At 42.3% G+C, this 16,712-nt stretch overlaps 1 protein-coding gene across 1 annotated transcript; it reads right to left on the bottom strand.

Annotated features, from left to right (window-relative positions):
* Positions 1-3,750: 3,750 nt before the first annotated feature.
* On the bottom strand, positions 3,751-16,594 carry LOC124020979 (cerebellar degeneration-related protein 2-like). Its single transcript, XM_046336291.1, has 7 exons — positions 16,349-16,594; positions 14,136-14,248; positions 8,898-9,046; positions 8,555-8,731; positions 5,489-5,794; positions 5,140-5,407; positions 3,751-4,932 (listed from the first exon to the last, which is right to left on the bottom strand). The coding sequence occupies exons 1-7, from the start codon at positions 16,428-16,430 to the stop codon at positions 4,663-4,665; spliced, it is 1,365 nt and encodes a 454-aa protein (XP_046192247.1). The 5' UTR covers positions 16,431-16,594; the 3' UTR covers positions 3,751-4,662.
* Between the last annotated feature and the right edge of the window lie 118 nt (positions 16,595-16,712).

Genomic DNA, 16,712 nt, shown 5'->3' with positions numbered 1-16,712 from the left:
TTTAATCAAAATATAACACGTTTGGATGTTCTATGTCCACAACAACGTTTAAAACCCTAGCAGGAGAACACTTTTGAGGTCTGGGAAAAATACACTCGCAATAACAGCTGCTAACCATGTGTATATGTGACCAATAGAATTTGATTTGATCTCTATAGATCATTAGAATAGGTAAGCCTACTGTAATGTTATAGGGTTGTCACACAGTGCAGAATTCATTAGAAATTGAATCACAAAAACATGTTCTTTACATTTTCCACAGTGTTGTAAATCTTGAGGACAGGACAACCTCTGGGTGTTGTTGAGTTCCACCTGGCATATGTTCTCTGTTGAGGTCACAGAGCTGAGGAATGCAGTGTGGAGTCTATACAATGAACGGAGACATACAGCTATGCATTTGGGACAGAGAGGCATGAGGGCGTGCATAACATTCCCATAACATTCCCACACACATAAGACTCCCACACCTCAGTCCAGCTAGCCAAAATATTGGAATGGAGTTCTGGATCCAAGCTGGAATGTAATAAGAAGACATTTTACATGTATATAGGAGCGCCATTGATACATTTGAGTCTCCACTTTGTGTTACATTGAAGTTGTTACAGGCCTGAAGAGAACATACGTTGCTTTTCCATTGCAATCTTATCAGAAATCAATTTCATACTGTCTCCCAACCAAACATAGGTCTCAACTGCAGATTGATTTGAAAGCCAACACAAAGTTCTCTGTGTCCACAGAGTCTTTGCAAGACAGTCTCCTTATGGCCGAGATTAGCATGTAATCCCCTTTTATGGAGGGTTAGTGGATTTGGGGGTTGTTGGGAGTAGGGCAGGAAACTAGCCGTTATGTAAAAGCTATTAGCGGTCTGGAATACAAAGCCCTATTATTGGCCTGAGAGGCGATCCTCAAGGACACTTGAGGGGGGGGGGGATTTGTCCCTTGACCAGACTAATTTGTCCTATAACATGTAAAGCAGGATATGTAATATACTGTATGACACAAAAGTCAGCGTACCGGCTGTATTTCTGCCTGCTTGAACGGTGAATTCTCAGATACACATGAAAACATTAAAATGACTCCGGGAATCAATAGAACATCGCTCAGAGATACACAAATACGATAACAAAAAATGAGTTTCCTTTTAAGAGGCCATTTTAAGAGTACTGTAGGTCTACATGTGACGGTTGTCTATTTGTACCCTTTATGATGGATTCTCACCATTTTCTCACTATAGTTTGTCAGTTCAAATGACTATTGAGGGAGATTAACGTGCCCTATTTAATACTAGACATTTAAACATGGAAGGAAGGCTGACTGAGACAGCCCTCCAAGTAATTATGCAGTGACACAATGGTATAAATGTATGAAGCCGATTTTATCTAACCAACATATAACCCACGTTTGCGTGTTATGTTCTCTATGAGGCTCTTGTATGGGAAAGAATCATAACACCTCTGGCACAATTATTATTTTATTGGTTCACTGTAAGCATGTGTTAGTCATCATGGAGAACACTTGTAATGCTGATCTATGACATCTTACTATATAGGCTGCATCTATATATTAATTACAGTTGTATATTACTATGACATTGCCATTGGTAATAGTTCTCATTATATCAAAGTATAGAATTAATAAATAGTTCAGCCAAATAATATCATTTCAAGTTCTAATTTGATGTAAAACACAAAATGGAAGTCAAGTTTGAGTCTCGGTCCAGGATAAGTAACGTCATAATGGACCCTGGTCGTAGAGGGAGGAAGGGCAACTTGAAGTTCACCATTGTTGATGTACAGCTGCATTTTGAACCCAGAGACTTATGGGGTTTATTCAAAACAGAACAGTCTTGGAGGTGATGTGAATCTACACAACAGAACATAGAACACATTCTAACTGATCCCCTGGTCCATCTTCCTGTTCTGAATAAACTCCTGAAACAAAGTAGTAGGCTATAACAGGTCATTCCTCAGCTGACCATTTGGCTACTGATCATCTAATCCAGATGTGTATTAGATGAATATACCACAACTCCTGCTGCTTTTATGTATCTCCTTGTAAGGAATATAAATACTATTTTGACGTCTGCCCTGAGACACCAAGTGTCTGAAGTGTCTGTATGACCGACTCCACTGCGCCTACCCTCATTTGTTGTGGTCTATAGGCAGGATATTGCTGAGCAGTCTACCATACTTAGGGCTTTGAGATTAAGCACCTTTGGTTGAGGGATCATCACTGCAACCTTAATCATACATCTTATTTTTTATGTTGTGTTAATAACACTTCCGCTTACAAAACGTAAGTTTCACATATTCAATTAAGAACCACCTTATCGTAGTTTGAACCTCAGTGTCAGTCAAACTCAATGCCACTGAACTTATGAGTCAGCATTCGCTACAACAACAATCACATTATAGATCTGGAATACAGTGACAAATGACAAATATTAGCATAGAGAAATAAATACCATCTCATCGTCGAAATAATTGTCAAATAAATCAAATAAAAAAATGTAAGTGTCCATCGGTCAGTGCAAAGCCGCGATGTGTCCTGTTGGCAGAGGTAGCTATAGGAACACACATTACACAAACGACCATGAAACAGTGAGAACAGACTGGGCCTTTTCCAGTGTTCACTTATGATTATCTAGTATTACAGGCCAATCTATCTATAAATCAATGTTGACTACTATAGGCCCAACCTCCATAAATACACTATGTGACCAAAAGTACATGAATACCTGCTCGTCGAACATCTCATTCCAAAATCATGGGCATTATATGGAGTTGGTCCTGCCTTTGCTGCTATAACAGCCTCCACTCTTCTGTAAAGGCTTTCCACTAGACATTAGAACATTGCTGTGGGAACTTGTTTCTATTCAGCCACAAGAGCATTAGTGAGGTCAGGCACTGATGTTGGGCTTGGCTGGTAGTCGGTGTTCTAATTCATCCCAAAGGCATTCGATGGGGTTTAGTTCAGGGCTCGGTGCAGGCCAGTCAAGTTCTTCCACACTAATCTCAACAAACCCTTTCTGTATGGACCTCACTTTGTGCACTGGGGCATTGTCATGTAGAAACAGGAAAGGGCCTTCCCCAAACTGTTGCCACAAAGTTTGAGGCACAGAATCATCTAAAATATAATTGTATGCTGTAGCGTTAATATTTCCCTTCACTGAAACTGAAGGGTCTAGCCAAACCTTAAAAAACAGCCCCAGACCATTATTGCTCTTCCACCAAACTTTACAGTTGCCACTATGCATTGGGGCAGGTAGCGTTCTCCTGGCATCCGCCAAACCCAGATTCATCTGTCGGACTGCCAAATGGTGATTCATCACGCCAGAGAATGCATTTCCACTGCTCCAGAGTCCAATGGCGGCGAGCTTCACACCACTCCAGCCAACGATTGGCAATCTTACGCTCCCATCATGGAAACCCAGGCTCGGTCATGGAAATTTCATGAAGCGCCTGACAAACAGTTCTTGTGCTGACGTTGCTTCCAGAGGCAGTTTGGAACTCGGTAGTGAGCATTCGGCGTTGCCGTCCTGTGAGCTTGTGTGGCCTACCACTTCGCGGCTGAACAGTTGTTGCTCCTAGATGTTTTCACTTCACAATAACAGCACTTAGTTGACCGGGGCAGCTCTGCCAGGGCAGAAATTTGATGAACTGACCTTTTGGAAAGGTGGCATCCTATGACGGTGCCACTTTGAAAGTCACACAGCTCTTCAGTAAGGCCATTCTACTGCCAATGTGTGTCTATGGAGATTGCATGGCTGTGTGCTCGATTTTATACACCTGTCAGCAACAGGTGTGGCTGAAATACCCAAATCCACTCATTTGAATGGGTGTCCACATACTTTTGTGTGGAGATATAGATATATATAGTGCATCTATAAAGTACTCCATCTAGTCCAGTACTCTTTAAGTTGGCATAATAAAAAGGTACACAGATTTAGTTAAATCTATAATTTGGCAATATGTACAGTGTGCACAAAAGGTATGGCTCCCCCGACAGACTTAACACTAAGTGGATTGAACACAGACTGCTAGATAGTCTAAGCAAGTTCAAGATCTGTACAATGGGGGTTCTGTACGTGGTATCAGCATACAAACAAACACAGCGTAGGCATACTCATTAAGCTACAAGACCAAATCTATGGTACATACACATACCATTCTAAATTGCTATGATTACTTGAATTTAGTAGAAAACAAAAGAATAGAAAACCCCTGGTTGCAAATATTACTGCACCCATTGACTTCAAGTGAAGAGGTGGTGCCATCTAATCGAGCTAAATGAGGCATAAGAGCAGTCGGATGCTAAGAGGTGATAGCATCAGGACTCAAACAATCCATTTATCAACCTTTGACCTGGAAATGTTTGCGTCAAAAACAAACTTGTAGATAAGGATGGAAAGTAGTCAAAGGGATGGACGGTAGATAAGAAAAGTGCTTATGAAACTATCGGAGCGTGTCGAGGTGATAGCGTTGACAGGATTGAAGGAGACAACAGGGCACATGTTGTATAAGAGGTACAGGTGTTAGTGCACGTGCGCACACACACACAGAAAACACCCTTTGGAATGTGCTATTTGAGGCCCTCTCCTATAGCAACATCCTCTTCAACAGTCCATTCAAAGAACAAATACTGCCATCACTGTCCCCAGAGTCAATGACCCGGACTCTGCCACTTGTTCTCACTTAGGTCCTCTTTGGTCTTCTGGATGCAGGTGAAGATCTCCTGGAAAAGGGCCTTGTACTCCGGCTGAGGCCCGTTGTCGTCGGGGACAGCTGGGAGCCCGATGGAGGTGGCCGAGCTTGAGAGGCGCCGTCGGGGGTAACCGACAGTGCTGTGGGAACTGTGGGGTGTCTGCACGGCCTTATGACTGATCCCGTCTGCCCCCAGCTGGCAGCGCCGCAGAAGCTCCTCGTATTTGACCTGCAGGAGGCAAACGTTCAGTCACTCACCGGCAACTTTCCACACTGTATAACAAACTCAAATTACTGCATAAAAATGTAATTTGCTTCACCTCCTAGACCTTTTGTTTGTCATTCTTATTCATAGAGCACATCATAAACAAATGGAAATAGTTTCACCCTCGGTCTTTGTGTTGATTATGCAATAATGAGAAATGAAAACCTTTACCTGCAGTGCACTATACTGGGCATCCACCTCATTGAGCAGGGAGATTCCTCTCTGCTTCACTGCCTCTGCTCTTCTGATACATGTACGCTCATGCCCCCGCCGGATGTCGTCTGCTAGTGTCCCCTTCAGAACACTTTCGCTGTTGCACCTCTGCAGGCTGCGCCTCCCCTGCTCCCCCACTTCCTCCTCCTTTTGTACCAGACTGGGCTTCTCCTCTGGGGCGAAGAAGACAGTGTCGGGCAGCAGTAGCCGGTCAGGTCTCCTGACGCTGGTGGAGTAGAGTATTGTCTTTATTATGCCGAATATACAAACATGTACCAAGTATGAATAGAAAGTGTCATGATCGTACCTGTTGGCGTAGTCGACCTGCCACAGCTGCCGTAGCTCCTCCACCTCTGCCTCCAGCTCCCTCTGCCTAGCCCGGCAGCCCTCCAGCAGGGCCAGCCGCTGCTCCAGAGCCCCGTTCTCCCTGGCAGTCAGCTCAGTCTCCTGTTCCGCTGCTTCCCGCTTCCCCCGCTCAGAGGCCAGAACAGCCTGCAGGGTCTGGATGGAGCGCTGGAGCACAGAGTTCTCCTCATCGGGGTCGGGGTCCTGACAGGACTCCTTCCTTGCGGGCCAGGAATGCTCCACACGCAGGCTCTCATAGGCCATGTACCTGGGACAGGGAAAAGGACTAAGGTTCAACAAGATGGTGAAAGTGGTTATAGAGGCCTGTTTTTTATCATGTACAGTACCAGTCAAAAGTTTGGACACCTACTCATTCAAGGGTTTTTCTTTATGACTATTTTCTACATTGTAGAATAGTGAAGACATCAAATCTATGAAATAACACATCTGGAATCATGTATTAACCAACAAAAGTGTTCAAATATATATTATATTTGAGATTCTTCAAAGTAGCAACAGTTTGCCTTAACAGCTTTGTACACTCATTCTCTCAACCAGCTTCACGAGGCAGTCACCTGGAATGCATTTAAATGGTCAGGTGTACCTAGTTAAAAGTTCATATGTGGAATTTCTTTCTTTCTTAATTAATGTGTTTGAGCCAATCAGTTGTGTTGTGACAAGGTAGGGGTGGTATACAGAAGATAGCACTATTTGGTAGAAGACCAAGTCCATATTATGGAAAGAACAGCTCAAATAAGCAAAGAGAAACAACAGTCTATCATTATTTTAAGACATAAGTCAATGTGGAAGGTCAGTCAAAGTAGAAAATTAAGAACTTTCAAAGTTTCCTCAAATGCCGTCGCAAAAACCATCAAGGGCTATGATGAAACAAATCTCATGAGGACCGCCACAGGAAAGACCCAGAGCTACTTCTGCTGCAGAGGATAAGTTCATTAGAGTTACCAGCCTCAGAAATTTCAGCCCAAATAAATGCTTCAGAGTTCAAGTAACAGACATCTCAACATCAACTGTTCAGAGGAGACTGCGTGAATCAGGCCTTCATGGTCCAATTGCTGCTAGGAAACCACTACTAAAGGACACCACTAAGAAGAGACTTGCTTGGGCCAAGAAACACGAGCAATGGACATTGGTGGAAATGTGTCTTTAGGTCTGATGAGTACATATTTTAGATTTTTGGTTCCAACCGCCTTGTCTTTATGAGATGCAGAATAGGTTAACGGATGATCTCTGCATGTGTGGTTCCCACCGTGAAGCATGGAGGAAGAGGTGTGATGCTGCTTTGCTTGTGACACTGTCAGTGATTTATTTAGAATTCAAGGCACACTTAACTTAGGAACAGGAGTTAGAAGCTATATGCTCTGTGTTATGGTCCCAAGGACCCATTGATGTGGGGTTGATTAACCAGCATGACTACCACAGCATTCTGCAGTGATATGCCATCCCTTCTGGTTTGAGCCTAGTGGGACTATCATTTGTTTTTCAACAGGACAATGACCCAACACACCTCCAGGCTGTGTAAAGGCTATTTGACCAAGAAGGAGAGGGATGGAGTGCTGCATCAGTTAACCTGGCATCCACAATCACCCAACCTCAACCCAATTGAGATGGTTTGGGATGAGTTGGAACGCAGAGTGAAGGAAAAGCAGCCAACAAGTGCTCAGCATATGTGGAAACTTCATGACTGTTGGAAAAGCATTCCAGGTGAAGCTGGTTGAGAAACTACCAAGAGTGTGCAAAGCTGTCATCAAGGCAAAGGGTGGCTACTTTGAAGAATCTCAAATATATTTAGATTTGTTTAACACCTTTTTGATTACTACAGGATTCCCTGTGTTATTTCATAGTTTGGATGTTTTCACTACTATTCTACAATGCAGAACATAGTACAAATAAAGAAAAACCCTTGAATAGTAGGTGTCCAAACTTTTGACTGGTACTGTATGTGCTTTATCAGTAGTTTTGTATTGCATGCTAAAACAGGCTACTAAACTATGTAATAATAATAATAATAATAATAATAATAATAATATATGCCATTTAGCAGACACTTTTATCCAAAGCGACTTACAGTCATGTGTGCATACATTCTACGTATGGGTGGTCCCGGGGATTGAACCCACTACCCTGGCATTACAAGCGCCATGCTCTACCAAATGAGCTACAGAAGGACCACGGTGTATGTTAGTGTGTGTATACAAGCTAGACTTAACCTCTCCTGAAAGATTTATCTGCAGGGGATTATGTCCGAAAAGCCTTGGCCCAGATTAGTTGGTCTGGGTTACCTGGGGACGCCCAGTCAGCACACGGCTGAAAATGGCGGTAATACATAGTCATTAGACTATGGACCCATCTCAATAGTCAAGCGTCTCTCTGTCTCCTTTACTTAATATGTACTGAAAGGGAATACACAGTATGCAGATCACTAGAAGGGGCAGAGATGAGAAGAGGTTCTATGACTGCTGGTTTGACACCATTGATGATTGATAGTGCAGTTTCTATAAAAACTTTCAGAAAGACCTGTAACTTGGCCAGACACACAGTTCCTGGAATGATGTACTTTAACTTGGCCAGTGACAAACATTCAGGCTAGCTGAAGTAGAACATTCCTCTCAAGGCACATGCTTGTTACTGTACTTTAAAATAACATTTAAGTTAACTTCCTCTGTTTATTGTTTGTTATTGTGTTCCCTCTCTTAGCATGCACATAATCTCCAAATTGTTTAGTTACTATAATCAGAGTGCAGGAAATTAGTGTTCACGGTGACCATTCCCACTGCAGAATAAGGCCAGCTCATTTGGTTTCCATCTCCATCTACTCTCTTCTCAACCTAGTCTTGGTTTGCATGGTTGAGATGAGAATTAAATTGATCAACATTGATTTGAGCTGAATAAAGCTGAACACATCTGGTTCTGTGGCGGAATGGATGTTTTAGACTAACAATAACATTAGCGGTTTGTTGGCACCAGGTTCAATTGCACAGCTGCAGGACACATACATGCACACACTCACTTGTCTTTCTGCAGGTCATACAGCTCCTTGAGGCAGGACACACTCTGTGCTCCGAGGTTGTGTCTCTGTTCGGCCAGTTCTCTCTTGCTCCGGTCAGACTGGACTGTCCTCAGCTCCTCCACCTGGGTCTGCAAGTCCTCCATGTGGGTCTCAAGACTGTTGATCGTTTCTGTCAGGCTGAGAGAGAGGACAAGCATAGAAGTGGTTAGAATTACTGAGCTTTGTGGAGAAAATTTAGCCAAAACCTTGCCTCTTAATAAATTTGGCATCTAAGTATTTATACTGGGGGTAAAAATGTTTACAGTTACTATTTTCAGAAAGGAATCAAAGTCCTGAGTCTCACCATTTGATCCTCTGCTGGGCGACGCGGTTGTCCAGAATCAGCCTGTGGTTGCCCTGCTCCAGGTCTCTGGCCGCCACATCTAGCTGCTCGTATACCTTAGCATGCTGGTCATTCATTTGCCTCAGCAAATCCACCTGCTTAGTCAGGTACTGGGAGGAGGTCAAAGGTAATTGCCATTGAAATAGGATGGATAGAACAGTTTTTGGGTCCACTAATAGGGTCCAGTGTTGTCAGGTGATAGAGTTTTTACTGTATGTAAGTATTGATCAATCATTTAATTATGGTTCCATTATGACTGCTACAGTATGCAAGTCCTCTCATTCCTGTAATTCAATTCTCAGAACAATGATGCATTTCGAAACATATCAGTGAAGAGGACCAGTAGCACCGAACACACTTTTGAACTGGCAAAACACTGTGGCTTTGTGACCAGAATACTTTATGCAAGCATGGAGCTGGGACATATACCACTTAGCATTATCAGGATGGGTCACTGCCACTTGTTGAAGGACTCCTAAGTGATCCCTGTGTGCCCTCGAATTTAGGCTTATCCATCACAACTAATTCAAATCATTAGATTTTGATATTAACTGACTGGCAGACGAGGCATAGGAGGATAAAGCCCTAACCCACATCACTCAGGGATCTCCTTCAGAGACACTTCAGTTGAAAAGTACATCAATGGAACTTTGAGCTGGTTCAATTACATGTGAAAGATTTATTTAATTACTTTTTTCACCTTTATTTAACCAGTTAGGCTAGTTGAGAACAAGTTCTCATTTACAACTGAGACCTGGCCAAGATAAAGCATAGCAGTGTGAACAGATAACAGATTTACGCATGGAGTAAACAGATTTACACATGGAGTAAACAATAAACAAGTCAATAACACAGTAGGAAAAAAAGAAAGAGTCTAAATACATTGTGTGCAAAAGGCATGAGGTAGGCGAATAATTACAAGATACTTTACTGATCTTGCAGTCAAAAATGTACAAAGATTTTAAAACAATAGCAGTGTCACAATACTGACAGATGAGTAACACAGTCACAGTAGTTGAATAGGTGACAATAGTACCTTGAACTTTACATATCTATCTAACCATTACCTGAAAATAAAAAGCCTATATTCCTCTGTTAAAGGAGCCAATCCTTTTTTTCATTTTTCACCTAAAATGACATACCCAAATCTAACTGTCTGTAGCTCAGGACCTGAAGCAAGGATATGCATATTCTTGATACCATTTGAAAGGAAACACTTTAAAGTTTGTGGAAATGTGGAGAATAGAACACAATAGATCTGGTAAAAGATGATACAAATAAAAAAACATGCGGTCTGTTTTTGTTCCATCATCTTTGAAATGCAAGAATAAGGCAATTACATGACTTAGAACTCTAGGCGCAATTTAGATTTTGGTCACTAGATGGCAGCAGTATATGTGCAAAGTTTTAGACTGATCCAATGAAGCATTTGCATTAATGTTCAAAATGTTGCATCAAGTCTGCCCAAATGTGCCTAAAATCGGTTAATTTAAACGTTTAAGTTCATAACTGTGCACTCTCAAACAATAGCACAGTATTATTTCACTGTATTAGGTACTGTAAATTAGACAGTGCTGTTGGATTAACCATATAAGACATAGCTATGTCCTGGAAAATGTTCTTGTTACTTACAACGTCATGCTAATCACATTAGCGTACGTTAGCTCAACCGTCCAGCGGGGAGGGGGGGGGCACCGATCCTGTAGAGGTTTTAACCCTCTAGTCTAAGACCTCTGTCTTGACGTTTAACCCCAGGATGTCCGACTATTACTGACTGTACCAACTGTCCCGTTCTATTTTAATTACTGGAGAGACCATCTAACTGACAGCAGGTCAACAAAGGACCTAAAAATTCTTTACAGTGCTTATTATGAGGCCAATGCCTTCAGTGCTTAGAATTGTAATCCCATGGATCTGACCATATCTATATGTGGTGTCTGTACCTGGTCTTAGGCTCCTCTTCGGCTATTCCATGGTAACAGAATGATGGTCTGTGCTGTTTGTGCCGTCATTCTGTTACCAAACGTTGCCTCTGCACTGTTCTTCAAGTAAACGTGTTTTTGTCATTTTCTGTGGAAATTTGTTAAAAGTTGTCCTTGTACGTTTTTTTATTTATTTTTTACTTTGCGATCATTGGTTTTTATTTTTCGTACATTTGAAAGTGGAAAATTGAGAGTCTCAGCATCATTCTGTTACTGTGGAATTGCCATTTTTGGTTAATGTTAAAATCCCCTGTGGTTGGTTGTGTGCTGAACGAACACGTTTGCACCTGAACACCCTTTGAATGCATCACCTGTTTGTGTGAACTTGTTGAGACTGCTCACCGAACACATACTGCTTGTTCCACCATGGTCGCCCAAAGCTAGCACCTGCGCAGTGCACATATTTGCTAATCTTTGTACAGATCTGTTGTTCATACTTATTTGTTTGGAAATTACTGTACAAATTAGACCTGTGCCGCGTGCCCGGCGCCTATAGCGCAAGTAGACCCTTGTGAACAAGCAAGGAGTTCATACTAAAGTAGTCACTAGTCAGGATGATGGAGGAAAGGCAGAAAGGTCTGATACGAAAATGTAATGTTGTTTGTACCACCACCCTAACTGAGAACATGCATGTGTGTGAGTACTCAGCAGGACACATCCCGTGAATATAGTGAGGGTACTATTAGGCAACCCCAAAATGTAGGTCGTTAAACACACCATCATATATCATGAGGTGCGAGGCAGGAAAGAGCATTTGCACACCAAGTTCTCTTAGGCTATGCTGTCTAAACACAGCCTTAGATACTCAGTGTTGAGAGGCAGGATAACATCAGTAGGAACTATGTGAAAGTTCACTACCTTGACTAAGCCTTTGGCTACTGAAGGAAGCATAAAGCCGTTGGCCACTGCTCTCCTTACAGAGAGGAGGTGTCCTAAAGGTGCCTTAAAGATAGTTAGACAAATACCTGTCCAAGCAATGCACCAATTAAGTCATGAGCTAATCCAGACAGGCTTTCACTTGATCCCATTTAACGAGAGGAAACTAACGAGCGGAAGAGCCTGACAAGAAAATAGATTTGGGGAGAGATTTGTCAATGTGGACTTTCGGCTCCCATTGGTGGACTTGTTGGTCTGTGCGTAGGGTTGTTTCCTAATGACGTCATACAGTTGAGCTAAGCTTCTTATTGCTTTTGAACACAGAAGTCCTATTTTTGTTTACATACAGGACAGGTGCCGTTCCTTCGGAAAGTATTCAGACCCCTTGACTTTTTCCACATTTTGTTATGTTACAGCCTTATTCTAAAATGGATTAAATACAAAACAAAAAAATCCTCAGCAATCTACACAGAATACCCCATAATGACAAAGTGAAAACAGGTTTAGAAATTTTTGCAAATTGATTCAAATAAAAAACAGAAATACCTTATTTACATAAGTATTCAGACCCTTTGCTTACGAGACTCGAAATTGAGCTCATGTGCATCCTGTTTCCATTGATCATGCTTGAGATGTGTCTACAACTTGGAGTCCACCTGTGGTAAATTAAATTGGACATGATTTGGAAAGGCATACATCTGTATATATAAAAAGGCCCCACAGTTGACAGGGCATGTTCGAGGCACAGATCTGGGGAAGGGTACCAAAAACAATTCTGCAGCATTGAAGGTCCCCAAGAAAAGCGGCCTCCACCCTTAAATGGAAGAAGTTTGGAACCACCAAGACTCATCCTAGAGCTGGCCGCCCTGCCAAACTGAGCAATCGGGGGGGGGGGGGCCTTGGTCAGGGAGGCGACCAAGAACCCAATGGTCACTGACAGTAAAAGGCACATGACAGCTTGCTTGGAGTTTGCCAAAAGGCACCTAAAGGACTCAGGCCATGAGAAACAATATTCTCTGGTCTGATAAAACCAAGATTCAACTCTTTGACCTGAATGCCAAGCGTCACGTCTGGAGGAAAACTGGCACCATCCCTATGTGTTTTTTATCAGCAGAGACTGGGAGAATAGTCAGGATCAAGAGAAAGTACAGAGAGATCTTTGATGAAACCCTGCTCCAGAGTGCTCAGGACCTCAAACTGGGGCAAAGGTTCACCTTCCAACAGAACAATGACCCTATGCACACAGCCAAGGACAAGTCTTAAGTCTCCGAATGTCCTTGAGTGGCCCAGCCAGAACCCGGACTTGAATATCTCTGGAGTGACCTGAAAATAGCTGTGCAGCTGCGCTCCCAATCCAACCTGACAGAGATTGAGTGTAAGAATGGGATAAACACCCCAAATACAGGTGTGCCAAGCTTGTAGCATCATACCAAAGAAGACTCAAGGCTGTAATTGCTGCCAAAGGTGATTCAACAAAGTACTGTAATGAAACAGGCAGGGAGCTGGTCTCGAAACCTCAACCTTCTAGCCCGAAGTCCCACACGCTAGCGACTGTGCCGCAAAAGCATGCTTGTGCGGCAGAGTCGATATCTGCACTTATAAACCCAGTGTCGGTACACTACTCCCCCCTTTCAAAGAGCGTGTCCTCGCGCTAGCTTGCGACTCTACGTCTTACAGGATCGCGCTCACCGGCCAAGCACACGCACTGTCATGGATGCAAGGTCCGATCCCTTCTGACACCAATGTAATGAAACAGGCAGAGAGCAGGCCTCGAACCCTCGACCTTCTAGCCCGAAGTCCAGTGCGCTATTGACTGTGCCACAAAAGCATGGTCATGCGGAAGAGTCGGTATCAGTGATTATAAACCCAGGGTCGTTACACTACTGAGAGTCTGAATACTTATGTAAATGTGATTTTTTTAATGAATTAGCCAAAATTGAAAAAAAAAAATGTATTTGCTGTCATTATGGGGTATTGTGTAAAGATTGATGAGGGGGAAAAAAACAATAATACATTTTAGAATAAGGCTGTAACCTAACAAAATGTGTAAAAAGTTGTGGGGTCTGAATACTTTCCGAAGGACAGGTTAGCTAAGACCAAGTCAGTTTGGTGAATGAATGTAGGGCTACTCCAGTGGTACAGTATCTGCAAAATGGTCATTTATTAACAAGCAATATTCCAGCAATAGTGACCTTCAGAGAAACGTTTAAAAAGTGATTCATTCATATTACACATCTTATGTTGCCGACTGATTCTACATCAGTGGGAAAAAATGTAACCTACAATGTAGTGTGTGTGTTTGCTCTCAGTGGCCTAGTATGATCATATTTAGACTAGCTACCTCAATCTCCTGCAGCTGCTCCTGGTTGGTGGAGAACATCTGCTGCAGCCCCTGCTCCAACTCATTGTTCCGGTCCAGCAGGGTCTTACCCAGCTGAGCCGCCAAATGGAGATCTGTAAATAGATACACGCAAACAAAACACATTCATTGTACATGTAACAGGGTTGGTTATGTTTCCAACTTGCCTCTAAAGAAAGGTACATTTAATGTTCAAGCATTCTTATTGGTTGGTTCAATTTCGGTGACAATAAGGCGTGTTATTGGCCCCGCTTTCAGAAAGGGGAGTTCGGGTGAGATCCCCAGTATGAAAATGTGACGCAAGGGGTAGGTCACGTTCTGAATACTGTTTTCTATATTTTACAATGTGTTGCTGATTTATACATGTGTGGGTATATGGTACCTGTTCGGGATTGAGTGGCTTTCTGGGATGTGCTTTGGTATATGATTGCTGTATATAAATAAGTGTGTTAGCTAGCATGCACCGATGTAATGGTCACATACGCCCACTGCTAACAGATGTGTTCATGCTACAGATTTTACCATCGACAGTCATCAACATCATTAAGCCCTGCACAACTAACGTGCTGTTTCCTATTTAACAACAGATAATAAATAATGCTCAACTGGGACCACTGGCTGGGGTGATTTATTTGGACAAAACCGTACTCTCCTTGCGTTGTTTTAACACTGCTACATATACACACACTAAACATGGATCAGTTCACAGTATGTTAGGCTCCTTCAGTCCAATATTGGGCTAACATTACTCATTTTAGTCCAAGGTCCTTACATGTTCTGTTTAAAGGCGAATTGGCTCTGGAAGCCAAAACAGCCAAAAGCTCCATCTAAATCGATTCTCAATTGCAGTATGGTTCTAGAAACATAAATCCCTTTACTTTCATATCACATTATTTCCAAATGCAAAATACACACTTACTTCACACAGATGTAAGCGGTTTTAACACAGTTGCAGCCGACAGTATTTTTCAGTGACAACACGTTTGTGGCGTCTGACTTGCATTTACACACGTGTTCGGAGACGCGGATAGCTAATTTCTGTAAACAAGCACTATAACATGGAAATATGGCTGTGTGAGAACCCTAACAAAATAAAGGTGTATCAATTTAACCTTTTGTTTTGTATAACGAGAACGTCTAGCTACCCAAAAGGTTGCGAGTTCGAATCTCATTGCGGATAACTAGTATTTTAGCAACTTTTTCAACTACTTACTACTTTAAGCTCCTTTGCATGTTAGCTAACCCTTAACACCTTTAGCCAACCCTTCCTTTAAACTAACCCCCTAACCTAGCTAACGTTAGCATCCTAGCCACCTAGCTAGAATTCGTAACATATTATATTGTAAAGTCATAACATATTGTACACTTTGTAAATTCATAACATTACAAATTATAATTCAGAACATATCATACAAAATGGGTGATGAACATCCACAAATTAATACATAATATACGAAACGGAGTGTATTGATTTACATACAGAATAATACAAAATGCTCTGAGACCAGGTTGCAGCCAGCCACGTAATGTAATGAGTGTCATGATCAACAACATACAGGTAGGTGCACAATAATCATGCAGTACACATATACATGCAAATAGTGCCCAAACAAACTGCAAAAACTGTAGCCTACACACACAAAACATGGGAAATGACAGCTTCAGGATATCCTGGCAACAAGAAGGCTCTCAGTAATTCTCTATATAGACCCCACTATTACTGACTGTGTGAGTGTCACGAGTGTTACCATTTACAACAAGATAATGTGTTCGATACAAATCACTAATTTTGTTGAGACTTTCATTTTTTTTAAAGTGTTTTTAAAATGGAATAGATGTGGGTCTATGAAAATGGTCAATTTGTAAGTCGCTCTGGATAAGAGCGTCTGCTAAATGACTTAAATGTAAATGTAAATGTATCCTTTGAGACTTGCGGTTGCAATGTTGGCAATTGCATGTCTACCACTGAAAATGTAATCAGCCTACGTGCAATAACCGTGAGGCTATTCACTGATTTTGTCTAGGACAATTTAAAATAACATTGTAATTATTTTCCAATCTGTAACCTCAGATGACTGTAGAATTGTGGAGTCGTATTGCAATAGGAGGCTGGTGATTGTTCCCTCTCAGTTGCGGCTGTTTAGGACGCAACCAAGCTATCCCTCCCTTCAACGCCCGCAACACAAGTCTCTTACCGTGCTCAAGGTCCTGTTTGCCATACCATGGCTCCTCATCCTTGAGCTCAAACTCTTCCTCCACTATCATATCGGTCAGCATTTCCACTGACAATTGTATTCCAATAGAGTGCACGCTCCACCCGGCAGAATCCTAAAACACCGGTGTGATAAACAGCCTGGAGTGACCAGACAATATCCTCTGGTGTCGTAGTCCGGTGTCTCTCTGCAGCAACGTGGCAATCTGCGCAGCCGGAGAACGAACTCAGCCCCTAAGTAAAAAGCAACACTACTTTTTTAATGACAGTTCATTGACCAATAATTAGAAAGTAGGTGGGACCAGAGCACCTTTTTGTCCAATGTTTGTTTGTTATGGTTCGGTGAC

The sequence above is a fragment of the Oncorhynchus gorbuscha genome, unplaced genomic scaffold (assembly GCF_021184085.1).
Source record: "Oncorhynchus gorbuscha isolate QuinsamMale2020 ecotype Even-year unplaced genomic scaffold, OgorEven_v1.0 Un_scaffold_1010, whole genome shotgun sequence".
NCBI classification, from domain to species: Eukaryota; Metazoa; Chordata; class Actinopteri; order Salmoniformes; family Salmonidae; genus Oncorhynchus; species Oncorhynchus gorbuscha.
Note: the sequence above shows the minus strand (reverse complement) of the source record. Positions and strands in the feature narration are given on the sequence as shown.